The sequence below is a fragment of the Trichechus manatus genome, unplaced genomic scaffold (assembly GCF_000243295.1).
Source record: "Trichechus manatus latirostris isolate Lorelei unplaced genomic scaffold, TriManLat1.0 scaffold00022, whole genome shotgun sequence".
Classification (NCBI taxonomy): Eukaryota; Metazoa; Chordata; class Mammalia; order Sirenia; family Trichechidae; genus Trichechus; species Trichechus manatus.
Window position 1 is genome coordinate 18,154,219 of NW_004443958.1, and position 15,558 is coordinate 18,169,776.

The window sequence follows — 15,558 nt, forward strand, 5'->3', positions numbered from 1 at the left end:
CATTTCAGCCTTTTGCTCTTTGCCCTTCTTCTTCCTGCCTGCAAAGCAGTTGTGATGGCTGGAGATGCAGCCGATGGCTTTCAACTGACCTTGAGGAAAAGACATCCCTGTACAGGAATCTCCTTTATGAAGCTCCTGACAGCTGTACCACTTTTCCTGGAAGAATCCCATCCTACTGTGGGCCGCCTCCGAACCTCTCGGCTGAGCCCAGCCTGCAGGGACCACGCAGGATGCCCTTGGGGCCAGGCCTCCGTTTCATACTCGGGAATGAGGCCGGAAGGGTGGGATTCTGCTCCTGGACAGCTCTATGTCTTAAAACGCCTCACCGTTTAAGAAACTAAAAACGTCTTGAGTGATAATGCCCACCCGTTGGTCTTTGTTCAGTCCCAGGGGAGGCACAAAAAATGACCAGTCTCCCTTTGTCATAGCAGCACCCCAAATACTTGAGGACAGCAATCATGTCCCCTCCTTTCTTCTAGCCCCAGGCCTTCCAGGGTTCTTCCTTGTTTTTTTTTTGTCTTGTTCCGTTAGACTTTTTATGCTACATTTCTTCTCCCCATGATCTGCATTAAAGAAACAGATTTTGATTATGCATTCCCTAATCCTTAGTCATCTCTTTTGTAAGCAACTGTGTGTATTCAGCATGTAATCACACAAACACGCAATGAAGAAAAGATTCTGAAATGGTTTACTCCAGTCAACTGGAAAAGCCGCTAACACAGGACAAGGAAGGGTTGTTTACAAAATGCAGTGGTTCTAGCTCTGATCTCCTGTGATCATTTTACACTGGTCTGCACTTTAGACAGAGATGACTGTTTTTAAAATTCACATTAATGGGATTTAATTTCACATCTAGCACCTATCTTCACCATGCCTAACTTTACCATTTCCTGATGTGGGGGAATTTTGTAGTTCAAAGATATTTTGCAATTAGTAACACCTGAGTTTAGGCACGTGAGGCAATAGATGAGGTAGGAGGGATAGAAAAACCCCAAAACTAATGAATGTGCAAGGTATTGCGCATATTAAAATATATGATCTAGCTGAATGAAATTCAGTATCAAATCACAGACATGTCTGTTCAGAGTACAATGCAGATATAGCAAAGAAACAGCCTTAAGTGGAAACACAGGTGTTATAAGCCCAGTTTGTTCGCTGAGAAGGTAGACACATCGTTGTATTCACTGGTGGAATGACATTTTTCCTACCAGGATGTGGCCAGGCTTCCCTCGGAACATCTGGCAGAATGTCTGGCATCTTAAAGGTTAATTAATCTACTCTGCACCTTCCCCTGCCCCGCAGGGCTGACTGGGAAAAATCTCACGGCAAGAAAAGCTGTCTCCCAAAGCGCTGCTTAAGTGACCTGACATCCTAAAATAGTCCTTCATAAACACAACTCACATTATATAATTTGAGTGTGTAAATCCAATTACATTTCCTGGGGAAGCACAGGGCAGCTGATCCTGGTTTCCCCCGCTCCATTGTGGCTGACTGGGTAAAACAATATTCCTCTACTCCAGACTCTGGAAAATGCTCGGGAAGAAATGATTTACATAACCCATCCTCTTGCTAACCAAGGTTCAAACCTATGTCGCATAGAAATATCTCCAGTGCCTCCAACCTTCAATTCCTATTACCTTGCATTTCAGCCCAGAGAAGGAGCAAAGAACACACTTTGAAAGCAATATGTCAAACGAAATGATATGCTGTCCAACTGAATATTCTAGATTGGGACAGGGCTCTCGAAGAATCAATATTGTGCCATTGGTTGGTGAGAGGGAAGGTTTGAGATGAGTGTTGCAAGTGTCTCCTATGTTCTGAAAATAAACACATGTAGGACCAACTCAAATAGACCCACTTGTGAAATGAATAAATTAGCATCCTAAGAAATGTTTAGACAACAGTGAAATGTCGTATCGCATGATTGTAGTAGTGTCTTTTGATTACATGTTGCTAGCGGCACTGAATTTGGGATACAAGGCTTATTATTTATTTTTAATCTTTCATTTTTCTGCTTGATTTCCCTTATTTTTGATGAGTTCTTAAAACGCCATCCATCAGCAAAGTGTAAATATGACATTGCAGCAGCTGCCTCAGAAGCCAAGTCTGCCCGGTGTTCCCAGTTCTCATCTAATTACGCTCTGACCCACTGATACCTGTCAGGTGATGTTACCGGAAATGAAGAAAAACAAATTCATAATTCAATCTCACAAAGCATGCACCGCACAATCATTTTATAATTCTGTCTATATACACAGCCTCCAAACCTATTTACAACTCAGGGCAAAGGTGTCTACCAGCTAAAGCTGAAGACATTTAATTGGTCATTTCAGTAGTCATTAAAAATATCCTTTGCACAAGCCCATTCTTCCCCGCAAAAATGAAACAAAAGCAAAAAGGACAGTCTTTGGGTATTTTTCACAAGCAAGAGAGAATAATGTTTCCATTTCCTTCCATTCTCTGGAACCTCTTGGGAAGGTTGACACTCACATCTATTTTTGAAAGGTACTTTTTCTCAGATATGCTGGAATGCTGCAATTATGTTTTTTAAAGCCTATATGAATTTGCTAAAGGAAACTGTACAGAAATTGAGACATGTGGGTTTTTTTAAAAAATGTTCACTGTAACTATACCTGTTGCTATTGAGTCGATTCCGGCTCATAGCGATCCTACAGGACAAAGTAGAACTGTCCCATAGAGTTTCCAAGGAGCGCCTGGTAGATGCGAACTGCCGACCTTTTAGTTAGCAGCCGTAGCTCTTAATCACCACGCTGCCAGAGTTTCCACTGTACCTATAAGGTACAATAAATTGGAGCCCAGTCACACTCCTTTGATGGGTATTTCCGAGTCTTGTGTTTTGAAGTGAGTGTTTACCTTGATACAAACTATCCCCCTGTGGCAATTACAGGTTATACGCTATCTGCTGTCCATAAGGTAATCACCTCTGGTTGCCTTTGAGTCGATTCCAACTCCTGGTATCCACGTGTGTGTCACAGTAGAACTGCCCTCCATAGAGTTTTCATGGCTGTGACTTTTTGGAAGCAGATTGCCAGGCCTTTCTTCTGAGGCACCTCTGGGTGGGTTTGAACCACCAACCTTTCAGTTAGTAGCCCAGTGCTTAGCCATTTGTGTCACCCAGGAACTCCAAAAGTAATCACGGGGCCCCTTTATTTGGTATGACTTAGACAAGGCACACACACTCCCAGACACATAAGTCTAGATCTGGTAAATGTTGCTCATTCAATTTATACCTCCTTTCTCTCTACTGTAAAGTTAATCCTTCATAAAGAAATGAATATTTAAGCCACACACAAAGCTGACATCTCTCACCTAACCTCCACCTGCTCATACCATACACCGTTATCTTACCCAGTATAAGAATGTGTTTTTCTTCAAGGATTTTGTTTTGAAAGGCCAAAGGCTAGGCTAAAAATGCCCCTGGTTATTCGTCAAGTTGAAGGAACATTATTTAGTTAGCATTTCTCCGGCTCTAGCCTCTACCGTTGGATGAGATATGTGTAAGCCAGGAAGGTAAGTGCTGCCTGGGAAATTCAAGTCTGACAGCATGACCTTGAGCACTAACTAACCCGGATGTGCATTCCTGCAGGCTTTGGCTGGCAGAGTTCTCTTGGAGAAATCACCTCCACTCCGTGTTGGTGCTTGTCTACCTCACCAAGAGGGGCAGAAGGCTAATTAGCCCCTGGCAGTAACATTTTAGAATCCCCAAGAGGAAAGCATAATGCAGCAATCCTTCTGGTTAAATATCGCTGCCTCTTGGTTTTCCAGTAACTAACTGATTTTCACTATCTTGCCACTAATGAGCTGAAGAATAAGAATGAGGTGACTTTCAAATGTTAGGTAGTTCACGTTGTCACCAGTGATTAAAATAGAGTAAAATGTTAATTGTAGCAACAGTGCTTAGAATTTGTCCACCTGTGACAGAACCCAGCCAGTATAACCTTATCATTAATCATTTATTTGCATAATATCATTTAAAATAATAATAATAAAAAAAAACCCGTTGCCATCAAGTCAATCCTGACTCATAGCGACCCTAGAGACAGAGTAGAACTGCTCCATAGGGTTTCCTAGGAGGGGCCGGCGGATTCAAACTGTCGAACTTTCGGTTAGCAGCTGAGCTTTTAACCACTGTGCCACCTGGCTGATGACTTTTCAGATGGGCAAACAGTTTGCTTAAGACATGAAAAAAACCCAGTGTCTTGGACAGGATCTGGACAAAGACACTCTTACTGGGTGGAATCACATACGTGAAGCTGATTTAACTTGATGACTGAGCCTTCCCAAGGGAGGAATAACTGCAGCCCTGAGTGGCACAAATGGTTAAGCACTGGGCTACTAACCAAAAGGTTTGAGTCTACCCAGAGGTGCCTCAGAAGAAAGGCCTGGCAGTACACTTTTGAAAGGTCACAGCTATGACAACCCTATGGAGAGCGGTTCTACTCTGAAACACATGGGGTCACCATGAGTTGGAATCAACTCCATGGCAACTGGTAACTGGTTTGGTTCCTTGGGTTAGGGTTACTATAGAGGGTAGCGGTGGTTCAGTGGTAGAATTCTTGCCTCCCGTGCAGGAGACCCGGTTCTATTCTCAGTGAATGCATCTCATGCATGGCCACCACCCATCTGCCACTGGAAGCTTGTGTGCTGATGAACAGGTTTCAGCAGAGCTTCCCGCCTAAGAGGGACTAGGAAGAAAGGTCTGGCAATCTACTTCTGAAAATCAGCCAGTGAAAACCCTATGGATTACAACAGTCCAATCTGCAACAGATCAGATCATGAGGATGACGCAGGACCAGGCCAATAACCTTTTTGTTGGGGTGACAATTAGATGATTTTAGCCTGACTGCCATTACTGAATGGAGGAACATATACCATCTCTTTGCTAATGGCAACGAATCTCCTGGGCGACTCCTTTTAGGTTCCATCTTGTACCCAGAGTGGAAAGCACACAGTGATCCAAGAACACAGGGCTTTGCCTCCTCATATAGAGCATCTGCAGAGCTTTGCGGCTTGGCTGTTACCCTGTCAGGCCACAGAAGTAACGGCTTCTGGAAGGAGAGAGGAAGAGCAGACTCTCATTTCTGGGACTCAGGGAAGGCAAACACTGGCTCATTTGTTACTTTTGAAAATGTCATTTTCAGTGAAGTGAAACAGCTGCCAAGGTACACTGACGCTATACTCTCATTTTAGTTTCCCGATGCTTAAAAATGCTAAGTTAAAAGTGAGCCATCCTCTCAGTGGGAAACGAGATTAACGTAAAGACGGGTGTTATTCCAGGGTTTATGGTCCCCACTGGACAAAGTTGTATCCAGCTGAGCAAGACGACGAGCCAGCTACCAATGACCTATTCCCAGCAATCCAGTCATTTTCTCTCATAATTTTCCATTGGATTTTTCAGGAAATGTTAATCCATGTGCTATACAGAGTGTAACTCTCTTGAGTAGTGAAACAGGTACTCCTTGCTTTCAAACAATTTCAAGTGCTCATGTGCATGGAAGAATATCCCTAAGGGTCTACCTCAAATGATAGGCATTGGAGCCTGGGTTTGAATCCTGCCCTTATCACTTCTTAGGATCACAATCTTGGGACTGTCCTTTTAAAATTTCTAAGAATTTGCCATTCCTTTTCTGAAATGAAAATGAAGGGTGATACCATCTATTTGTTGCGATTAGATGCAACAATGCATGTGAAAGTGCTTAGTCATATCTGAAACATCATACAAATGTAAAGGACTATTATTGTGCTTTGGTTTCTCCAAAGGGTGTTTATGTGTACAAGACTGCTTTACATGCCTGCAGTGTGTGTGTGTGTGTGTGTGTGTGTGTGTGTGTGTGTGTCAAGCTTTCACTCACATGGCCTCAGGAGGCTTATTAGTTTACAATATTCTCTGTGCTGTGAAGTCCTTGCTCTTTCTGTGACTGTCTATTGATCGCCTTCTATGAGCCTGGCATTTTTCTAGGTGCTGACGATAAAGCGGTAGAACGTGACAGGTAACACCCTCGCCCTGGAGGAGTTGATAGTCTTGGGAGGGTATGGGGGCGGGAGGAGAAACATAATAAACAAACATGAAATAATTTCGGATGGTGCACGTGCTATGAAAAACTAACCAGCACGAGTTATTTACTAGAGAGCGACACTGGAACTGAGTTTGAAGTAAGGAGAATGTGTCAGTCATGTGAAGACCTGGGGAATTGTTCTAAGCAGCAAGCGTAAGGGTCCAGTAGTAGGCAAGAGCTTGGGATATTGAAAGGCCGCAAACAGGATGATGTATCTGGAGGCTGAGGAGGAGAAGCGAAGGAAATATGATTGCAGAGATCAGCAGCTGCCAGCACGCAGAGGATGGAGGACGCCATGGGAAGAAGTTAGGATTTTCTTCTAGCTGCTTTGAGAGATTAGGTTTTAAGGATGCCTTGGATATCGCCAAGCATGGAAAACTAAATACTCATTGCTGTTGAGTCAATTCCGCCTCATAGTGACCCTATGGGACAGGGTAGAACTGCCCCATGGGGTTTCCAAGACTATAAATCTTCACAGAAGCAGACTGCCACATCTTTCTCGCACTAAGCAGCTGGTGAGTTCAATCCGTTGACCTTTCTGTTAGCAGCTGAGTGCTTTAACCACTGCACCACCAGTGGTCCTGAAAACTAAATAAAAAACAGCAAACCCATTGCCATGGAGTTGATTCCAACTCATAGCTACCCTACAGGACAGGGTAGAATTGGCCCCTAGCATTTCCAAGGAGCAGCTGGTGGACTCGAACTGCCCACCTTTTGGTTAGCAGTCATAGTTCTCAACCACTGAGCCATCAGGGCTCTGGAAAACTAAACAGACCTATCCAAAACCACGGATTGATTCTCCTCTTTATCCAGTCGGCAACAGCTAGGAAGGAAGCTGGGACCCCTAGAGGGCGCCAAAGTAAACGTTTTGCCACCAAAGCCACAAAGGCCCTTTTCAACACTTAAGGTGAAGGATATGCACTCTGGTTGTACCTGCAGGAGCTGGTAGAAAATGACTCAACCTATGGCACCATGGCTTACCTACAATTCCTACCCAAAGAGAAAGTTGAATGAGCATGGTTTGTATGTACCAGGATCTTGATTTTCTCAGAGGAGAATTGTTTATGGAGTGGGAAGGCATTTGGGAATTATTTTTAATCTTCTCCCATCTGGTAATATTTGAGTAGAGTAGAAAACAAATATGGAGCAAAAATTTACTTTCTGGATTCATTTGGCAAGAAAAGCATGTCTATACTTAGACCTTTAAAATATTCATCATTTGCCACTTGGGATGTGCTATTCTAAACACTATTCCAAACTTACTTGGCGAAGCCTTCAATAATATGTACCAAGAGAGCTACCACGTGACAAGGGTTGGGTTATAATAAATGAAGACTTCTTCAAATAATCAGAGAGCTGCTGTGATATGTTGTGCAAACAACTTAGAGTGAGTCAGGGAGAAGAGAAAGGAGAAGAGAGAAAGGGAGAAGGAAAAAAGATAGGAGGAGAATGGGGGGAAGGAGCAACGGGGGATGGGGGAGAAGAGATCGGCTGACATTTAGGTACATCATAAAGTGCATCCAAAAAAAAAAAAAAATGAGAGAACTTGGAAGGAAGAAAGAGATTTAGAAGATACTGGGGTTCCGATTTACGTGTAAACAGGATTTAGAAGCACAGCTGAGAAAATACAATTGTGCACCATCCCAAACAAAGAAAATGATTCCCTCTTCCAAAACGGAGACTGTATCATGTGTGGGTATTAAAGGTTCACGATGATTTCAAGCAAGCATCCATTACTGTCTCTAATAAGAAAAACTTCAGCTGGTCAGACTGTATTCACAGAGGTTCTCTTGTCCCCATTTCATGCCTGATGATCACAGCCACGAACTTTATATACTGTCAGCTTCAATCAGAATAACCAAAAAAAAAAAAAAAAAAGCAAACCTGTTGCCATCAAGTTGATTCCAACTCACAGTGACCCTATAGGACGGAGTAGAGCTGCCCTACCGAGTTTCCAAGGAGCGCCTGGTGGATTCAAACTGCCAACCTTTTGGTTAGCAGCTGTAGCTCTTAACCACTACGCCACCAGGGTTTCTGCTTTAACCAGAGAGACTTTCAAACGCACTGTAAAAGCAGCCAGCCAGCTAAGTAACCTGAGCAAATGGATACAGACTCATCAAGAAGAGACTAAAGCCCAAATTGACTAGAAGACCCGAAGGTCAATGATGGGTAAAGCGATCTAAAAATCACGAGCAATTTTCAGAGGTGTATACCTGTTTGGTCTAAGAACCATCTACTCAAGCCCAACCACAAGAAGGAGGGGTTTCAAGCTTCTAATGGAGCAAAAGTGGCACAGAGGTGGAGAACTGAGCAGCTACACTCCAAGCAGCCTCCTGCCCAAGCACCTTTCATCAGCCTGCTATTTGAAAACACTTCAGTTGTCATGCTTCCCTTGTTTTGTAGATGCTCCCAAATTCACTCTCCTATTAGCTACCAGATATTTGGCAAAGAAAGTGTCAGGCCATTAATTATCCGTTGCTTTTAATGAATTTAAACACTAGAGTCCTTCCCCTGCCTTCTCATCCACAGAGAAGAGGAACGTTGTTCACATAAACACATCCTTATTCAATGGGGAGGGATAGAAAGAAAAAGGGAGAAAGGAAAAAGGGACCTACAGAGTCAATGAGATTCTCCTCCCTCCCCAAATATCATTTCAAAGCATCTGCGTCAAAATGTCCCTTTGCAGTTAAGCAAAACCTGCATTCTTCACCAATTCCCTCCCACCTCCCAGTTTCTGAAACTTATTCAAAGCACTGGAGTTGGATCCTGTCATCAGAGAGGACATCATCTTAAATCCCCAAGGTAATAAAAAATTATCCATTAAAACATGTCTCCTAGGATTGTGGAGGATTGGGTGAGACAACATACACATAATATCCAGAACTGGCAATTAGTATGTGCTCAACAAATGTCGGTCCTCTTTCCTTCTAGAACTGAGCATCTGTGGCATGGAGACACACAGAAACCCAACTCCAAGTTCCAGAGTCCCTTAGGGCACCCTACTGTGACTTTTACGAGTAAAGCTGTTATAGAATGGGCCCCTTTCTAAATCTGGATTCTTCTCCTCCCCTTCTGTCTACTGCTCCAGAGACTGCAGACCCTGGGGGATGTGTGGGGAGAGAAAGAACACTGCTCCCTAGCTGATGTCAGAAAAGAATTACTCACAGAATCAGAGTGGAAGGGTAGGGTTGGACGAAACTTTAGAGGTTATTTAGTTCCACTTCCCTCTAAGAAAGGAGCCCTGGTGGTGCAGTGGTTAAGCCCTTGGCTGCTAACAGAAAGGTCGGTGGTTGAAACCCACCAGCCGCTCTGCAGGAGAAAGATGTGGCAGGCTGCTTCCGTAAACATTACATACAGCCTTGGAAACCCTATGGGGCAGTTCTACTTTGTCCTACAGGGTCGCTATTCTACAGTGCCGAGTTTTTGGCCCCTCTAAGAAGAGCGAGATAAGGCTCCCACTAACACCGAGGGCCTCCTAGCACTGTGCCAGGCTGGGGGAGGGGACACAAAGCGAGGAAGGCAACCTTGGCTCTTACTAATAACCCCTGGGAGGCAGGAGTTACCTGGTTGATGGAAATGACCGCCAGTCTGGGGATGACCACTTGGAGGACCACCTGGAGCAGCGAGGTGCCCAGGCCGGCCAGGATGGCCCAGGTGAGCGGGAGCGGCAGCATGCTGTAGGTGGCGAAAAGTGTGAAGAGCACGTAGCCGATGCCGTCACCCAGGAGCCCATAGCCGAGGCCTGCTGCCAGGATCTGGGTGGTCATGGCCACCCAGGTGACCAAGCCGCTGTATTGCAGGTACGTGTGTGAGGTGGTGTCCTTCCTGACCACCACCAGGGCGCAGATCACCACCTCGATGCCGGTGAAGAAACCCAACAGAATGCCCTTGAGCGGGTCCATGGGTGCGGAAGCCAGGCTCAAGTGGAGAACCAAGAGGGTGAGTTTGGTTAGCACGTCCAGCACGTTCATCACTACCTCGGATTTGCGCCTCTGGCCCAGGAAATAGCGCTGATAGAGGCGTTCCAGATCCCGGGACTTGAAGGAGTTGCGCAGGGTGGGGAAAATGACTCCCCGGTAGCTATAGCCCCCATTGAGGAAGAAATCCGAGTTGCTGGGGGCGCAGTCGAGATGTAGGAAGCCCAGGTCGCCCCCGCCCCCGCTGCCGCTGGCACTGCCGCTCCCTCTGCGTTCCGGGAAGATTTTGGTGCCACCTGTGCTGTGCACGTGCTCCCCGGAGCCCAGCAAGTAGAGGGGCAGCGCCGAGTCGCCGGACAGCTGCGGCGCTTGGTGGTTGGGACCGCCGCCCGCAGGGTCGGAGCTTTTGTCCGAGCCTGCGCTCCCGCTGCCGCCGCCGCCGCGGTGCCGGTGAATGAAGCGCTGCTCGGTGATGTGCCGCACCGCGGTCTGCCACAGCAGCCGCTGCGGCCGGGAGCCGCTCCCGCCGTCGCCGGCCGGGGGCGTCGGGTGGATGGTGTAGAGTTCCTCGCTGCCGCTAAGGCAGCGCACATCGGAGAGCTCCATGGCGCCGGGCCGCAGGGAGGGAGGCGCCGACCTGGGGAAGACAGCCGGGCCGGGATTCCCAAAGACCCAAAGGGGGTCTGGCGGGGGCTTAGCGGCCAGTCCTTGACTCCCCAGCCTCCCCCTTGCAGGGGCCCTGGGCAAGGTGAGCGCAGGTCAGGTCATAGTGCGCCCCGGGGCAAAGGGCTCTGGGAAGACCGCAGCCGCCTGCTGCGTCCTTGCGCGCCGCGCTCGCGCCAGCCCGCGCAGCTTGGGGGCCCGGCAGCCGCGGCTATCTGTCCGCAGAAGCGCCGGATCTCTGAGCCACGCAGCCCCTTCCCGGGTTCAGGGTCCTCGACTGGTTCTCGGCTTAGTGTCTTGGCGCAGCCTTTGCTCTCCCCGAGGCGCCCGGCCGCCTAAGCACCTCTCTTCTGCTGCGCACCGGGCGGCTCCTGGCTGCGGCACTGGGTTCGGGACGCCCACGACTCGGCGGCTGCAGAGGAATGGGCTGCGGATGACCCGCAGCAGCGGCGGGTGCGAAGTTAGCAGCTACGGCTAGAACATCGCCCTTCAGAGAACTCCATTGCGCCGGGACGGGGAGCCGGGGCGGAGCTGGGGGCGGGGGCAGTGGAGGCGAGGAGTGGGGGACCGCGAGGTGGCGGGAGGCTTGGGGAGGTGGTAGCCTCAGCGCCAACAAATCACCAAACAGTTAATTTGGAGGAGGGAGTATGCTGAGGCTCCCTCCTCGGCTTGCTCTTGCCTGCCCCCACTTCCAGAGCTAGGAGCGACAGCGCAGCGCTGCCTCTGGCCAGAAGCATCCCTCTGGGATGGGGAGGGTCTGGTCCCAGGGTCCCAGCCTCGGCTAAAAGACGAGGTCAGCCCTTCCAGTTGTGCATCCGCCGGATCGCAACCTGCAGTTCCCATCCCCTTCACTTCGCTCTTTGGAGTCCATTTGCCCCGGAGCTGGAGAAGCGGGAGGCGGGAGAAGGAGAAAGTGGAGAGGTCTCCAAAGGCAGCAGCTAGAGAACGAAGAGAAGCCACCGGTGCGGATCCGAGGCTGAGACCTGAAGCTCGACGAGGGCGCGTGTGTCAGGTGTGGACGAAAAGACAGGCTGGAGGCCGCGAGGAAGTAGGCTAATAATACGCCTCGGCATCCAAAGAAGCGCCGCGCGCGAGCCTGGCGCTCTAGAGTGCGCCGGGGGCACCGGCGGTCGGGAGAAATTTGGAGACTTGTCCGAGCTGCCAGACACCCGCGGCAACTTGAACCCACCCTCGCGGCAAGCCACGCCTCCAGGGCTGGGGTGGGGGTGGCAATGTTGAGATGCTGGCACCAGATCGAGCCCGGACGCCCGGGTCTAGAAGGCAGCGGCGCTCGCTGCTCGCCTGGGGAGGATCGGCGCGACTCGGTGCTCCGCCTACACCCGGCTCTCCCTCCGGCCTGCCCTCTGCGCCAAGAGCCACCGGTCCGGCTCGCCGCACGGCAGTGTCCTCTGCTCTCTCCGGCGGGTGCGGAGCCCGGCTCGTAGGCCGCTTTGCCCACCGACTCCACAGCCAAACGCTTCGGAATAGAGGGTCCCTGTCCGCCCTCCCCAGCAGGGCGTCTTCTGGCTAAGCCAACTTTCAGACTCAAAGCAAAATCCCCAAAGAAGCCCCAATCTTAGAGGCAGGCAGCTTCCTGCAGGCGTCTCTTTACCACCCAAATCGGAGGGCTGGAGGGCGCGGGTCATTAAAATGGGGGCGCTCCCTGCGCGCCTCGCACACTAAGTTCTCTCCGCTTACAGGGGTCGAGGAGTAGTAGGACGCGGGGAAGGCATTTCCAGGGGCTCGTCTGGAGCCCGGGTTTCCCGCCGAGCGGTTGCCGACAAAGCCGCGGCCGCGCTGAGGGCAAGCCAGGGCGCAGCGAGGTGGGCGCGTTGTGCCGGCGCCAGCGCGGGGCAGAGCGGGATCCCCGGGTCTGCAGGGCGAGCGCCGCCGCAGCAGTCCGGAGCCCAGCTGCAGGTGGCGGAGCCGCGGTGGCAGCCACCTCCGCCACCACAACTGCGGCTGCAGCCGGTGGAGCCCGGGCCCTGAGCACAGTCAGCTGATGGCCAATGACGTCAGGCCCTGGGCGCTTTCACAGCTCCCGGTGGCGTCCCTTGAAAGCCCAAATGACCACCTGGCAGCCCCCTCAGGCCCTTCTGAGGGAGCAATTTTCCCTCTTCTCTTTCTCCAGGAGAAACTTCTCTCCCTCCTTGTCTGACCTGAGCAAGAATAGCTTTCAATGCCCTCTAACCGCATACACTATCTCTAGGGTTATTTGTGTTCTCTGTGCCTCAGAAACATGGAATTTAATTCTTTCTTTTATGATTTTTTCTTTCCCACTCATACGGGCTTCGGTTTAAACCCCAGAATAGGTCAACTGCCTTGCAGAGAACCCCAGAACGAAGAGGGAAGAAGGCTCTAACATTTCCCCTCATCCTTTAACTGTCAATTTCTGGGATTTGATACACGCCCTGGAAATGTCTCTTTTAATTCCATTCCTTTAGAGTTATGTTCTACCATCCCACAAGAAAGGGAACAGAATAAAATGCTGGGTTTGAAACAGAAAGAATGCCAATTCTATTTTTAGCCCAGTTTGTAGATGACTTAATTTGTTAATGGGTGAAAATTTCTGAGTCTTTGGCCCATCCCTTCAGGCTGGAAGTTAAGGGCAAAGCACCTGAAAATCCTTAGTTCTGCTGTTATCTAGGTCTTACTGAAATGAATCCAGAAATGCTGCCTGCCTTTCCCTTCCTGGATTCCCTGGACTCGTCTGCTTCCCCAGCTTGTCCTGAAACTCTAGGCTGGGTAATAATTCTCTTGACTTGAGCAGGGAGCCCAGACAAGCGCAGAGGGACTGGGCGGGGTGGTGGTGGTGGTGGTGGTGGTGGTGGTTTCTGCAGATCCCAAGCAAGCAGCAGCAAAGTGTGAGGAGCTGTGTCTTCTCTCTTTGGGCATTGCCCCAAGTCATCCATGCTAATGACCGTATTAGCAAACTTGGCAGTGGAAGACACCTCTCTATTTTCTCAGTTCTTTCTCCTCGGGGGCCTGAGCACTCAGCCTGAATAAATGACGGGTTGAATGCAGATGGAACTTTCCTATGCAAATCGTCTTCCAACCTGGATCTATCCCAGGATGATTTATTCAGCAGCGAAAGAAGGCAGGCCAAGGGGGTGGGGGTGGAGATTGGACCCAATCAGATAAAATGACTCAGGCTGTGAGTGAGCATAGCCTGCTACAGAAAGAAACTCAAAGAATTTCATGAACTCAAAGGTTGAAGCTCATGCATCAGAGAGAAAACATCCCATCTGTTCAACTAACTCTGAAGAGTTCTTTTGCTGCAGGGGTGTTACAGTAGGTTTCATGGATGACATGATTAGATGCAACAGTTATTCTTCTTGTTGAGACGAGAGTGCCATTCAGCCCACATGGGGGAAATCACTTATTTGCAAAAAGCATTCTGTTTTGTGCTGTGACCCACATTGGGTCAGCACAAATATTGATGTGCTTTCTGGAATGTGTAAACCTCCAGATGATTGGGTATCACTTAAAAGAAGAGAGGACAACATACTGTGTTGAGGCCACCATGGAGGTCTTGCTTGCATTAATTTATTCTACAATATTTGTTAAGGCCAGGTCTTTACTATGATCCGGGGACTGTACTTTGCCAACTCAGTGTCTTTTTGCATATAGTTCCCTCCTCTTGCAGTGGTCTCTTCATCCCCATCAAAATACTGCTCACCTCATCCTCCAAAGCCAAGAAATGTTGTCTTTCCAGAAAGTCTTTTCTAATACCCCCTATTAGAATTAATGACTTCCTACTCTGCTCTCCTATAGTCTGTTCTGGATACTTCCAGTGTTGTCCTTACTGTAGGGAGTGGCTACACCTCATTTGCTTGCATGTCTATCACCTCTTCCCATGAAGCATTGAGGACTCCTTGAAGAAGACAACTGCTTTTCCTTGGACCCACATCCGCCAGCTTCTAGCAACTTTAGTGTACATAGAGATAATAATATGGTCAGCAATAATTTATTGAGCACCTACTAGGTATCAGACTCTCTCCTAAGATCTTTTACAAACATCTCCTTTAATCATCCTAGCAATTCTACAAATTAGAGCCTTCTCTACTATTCCCATTTTGCTGACTAGGACACTGAGTACTAGGAACTAAGTAACTTTCTTTGGATCTCATGGTTAATAGGTAGCAAAACTCCAGTGATTAAACTCAGATAGTATACATCAAGTACCTATGTGCTTAATAAAAATGATGTAATACACCATCAATAAATGCTCACCTAATTTAAAAAGAACTGATAGAAAAGAAAATGTCAAATATATTTTGCTTTCATAAAAGCAAAATGGAGCCGTGGTGGCTCATTGGTTAAGAGTTTGGCTGCTAACCTAAAGGTCAGCAGTTCGAATCTACCAGCTGCTCCTTGGAAGACTATGGAGCAGTTCTACTTTGTCCTACAGTGTCAGACTTGATGGCAAATGGTTTGATTTTTTTTTTTTTTTTTTCTTAAAGCAAGATAAATGAGAAACTTCTGAGACATTTAGGTTTTGTGAGTTCTGGTAGGCTGACTCTGAATGGCAGATGAAAGTAGCAGAACACATTCTTATTTGGATAGAGGGCCTATTTATTTTTCCTCTATTTTATTCCAACTGGAGATACTATTTCTGTGGTTTGTGAAAAAACAGATTTTCATATATTGGATTTAACCAAAATAATTGACTTGGTTTACTTCATTTCATTTGCATGGTGGGGGGAAAAAGCATCCTCTTGGCTCCATGGAAAATAACACTTTTGTTTTGCGTATTGTTGCCTATTCTTGGCCACATTTTCAGTAGATATGCTTAAGCAGAGGACGTTAGTTTTCCTGTAATGCACCTTTGACTTCCGAGGTTAATTATATTAACATATAAATTTGAATTTTATAAGAGTTGTGCACTTGCCAAATGCCCA

The 15,558-nt window shown here is 47.9% G+C and overlaps 1 protein-coding gene across 2 annotated transcripts in view; it reads right to left on the bottom strand.

Moving 5' to 3' along the window:
- Positions 1 to 12,071, bottom strand: part of ADCY8 (adenylate cyclase 8) — a 217,410-nt gene extending 205,339 nt beyond the window's left edge. Inside the window, exon 1 of one of the 2 annotated variants that reach the window (XM_004373008.1) lies at positions 9,641 to 12,071. In XM_004373008.1, coding sequence (XP_004373065.1) covers positions 9,641 to 10,600 — 960 coding nt within the window. In that variant the 5' untranslated portion in view covers positions 10,601 to 12,071. The remainder of the gene's footprint in view (positions 1 to 9,640) is intronic. The other variant, XM_012554538.1, reaches the window with a different exon arrangement.
- Between the last annotated feature and the right edge of the window lie 3,487 nt (positions 12,072 to 15,558).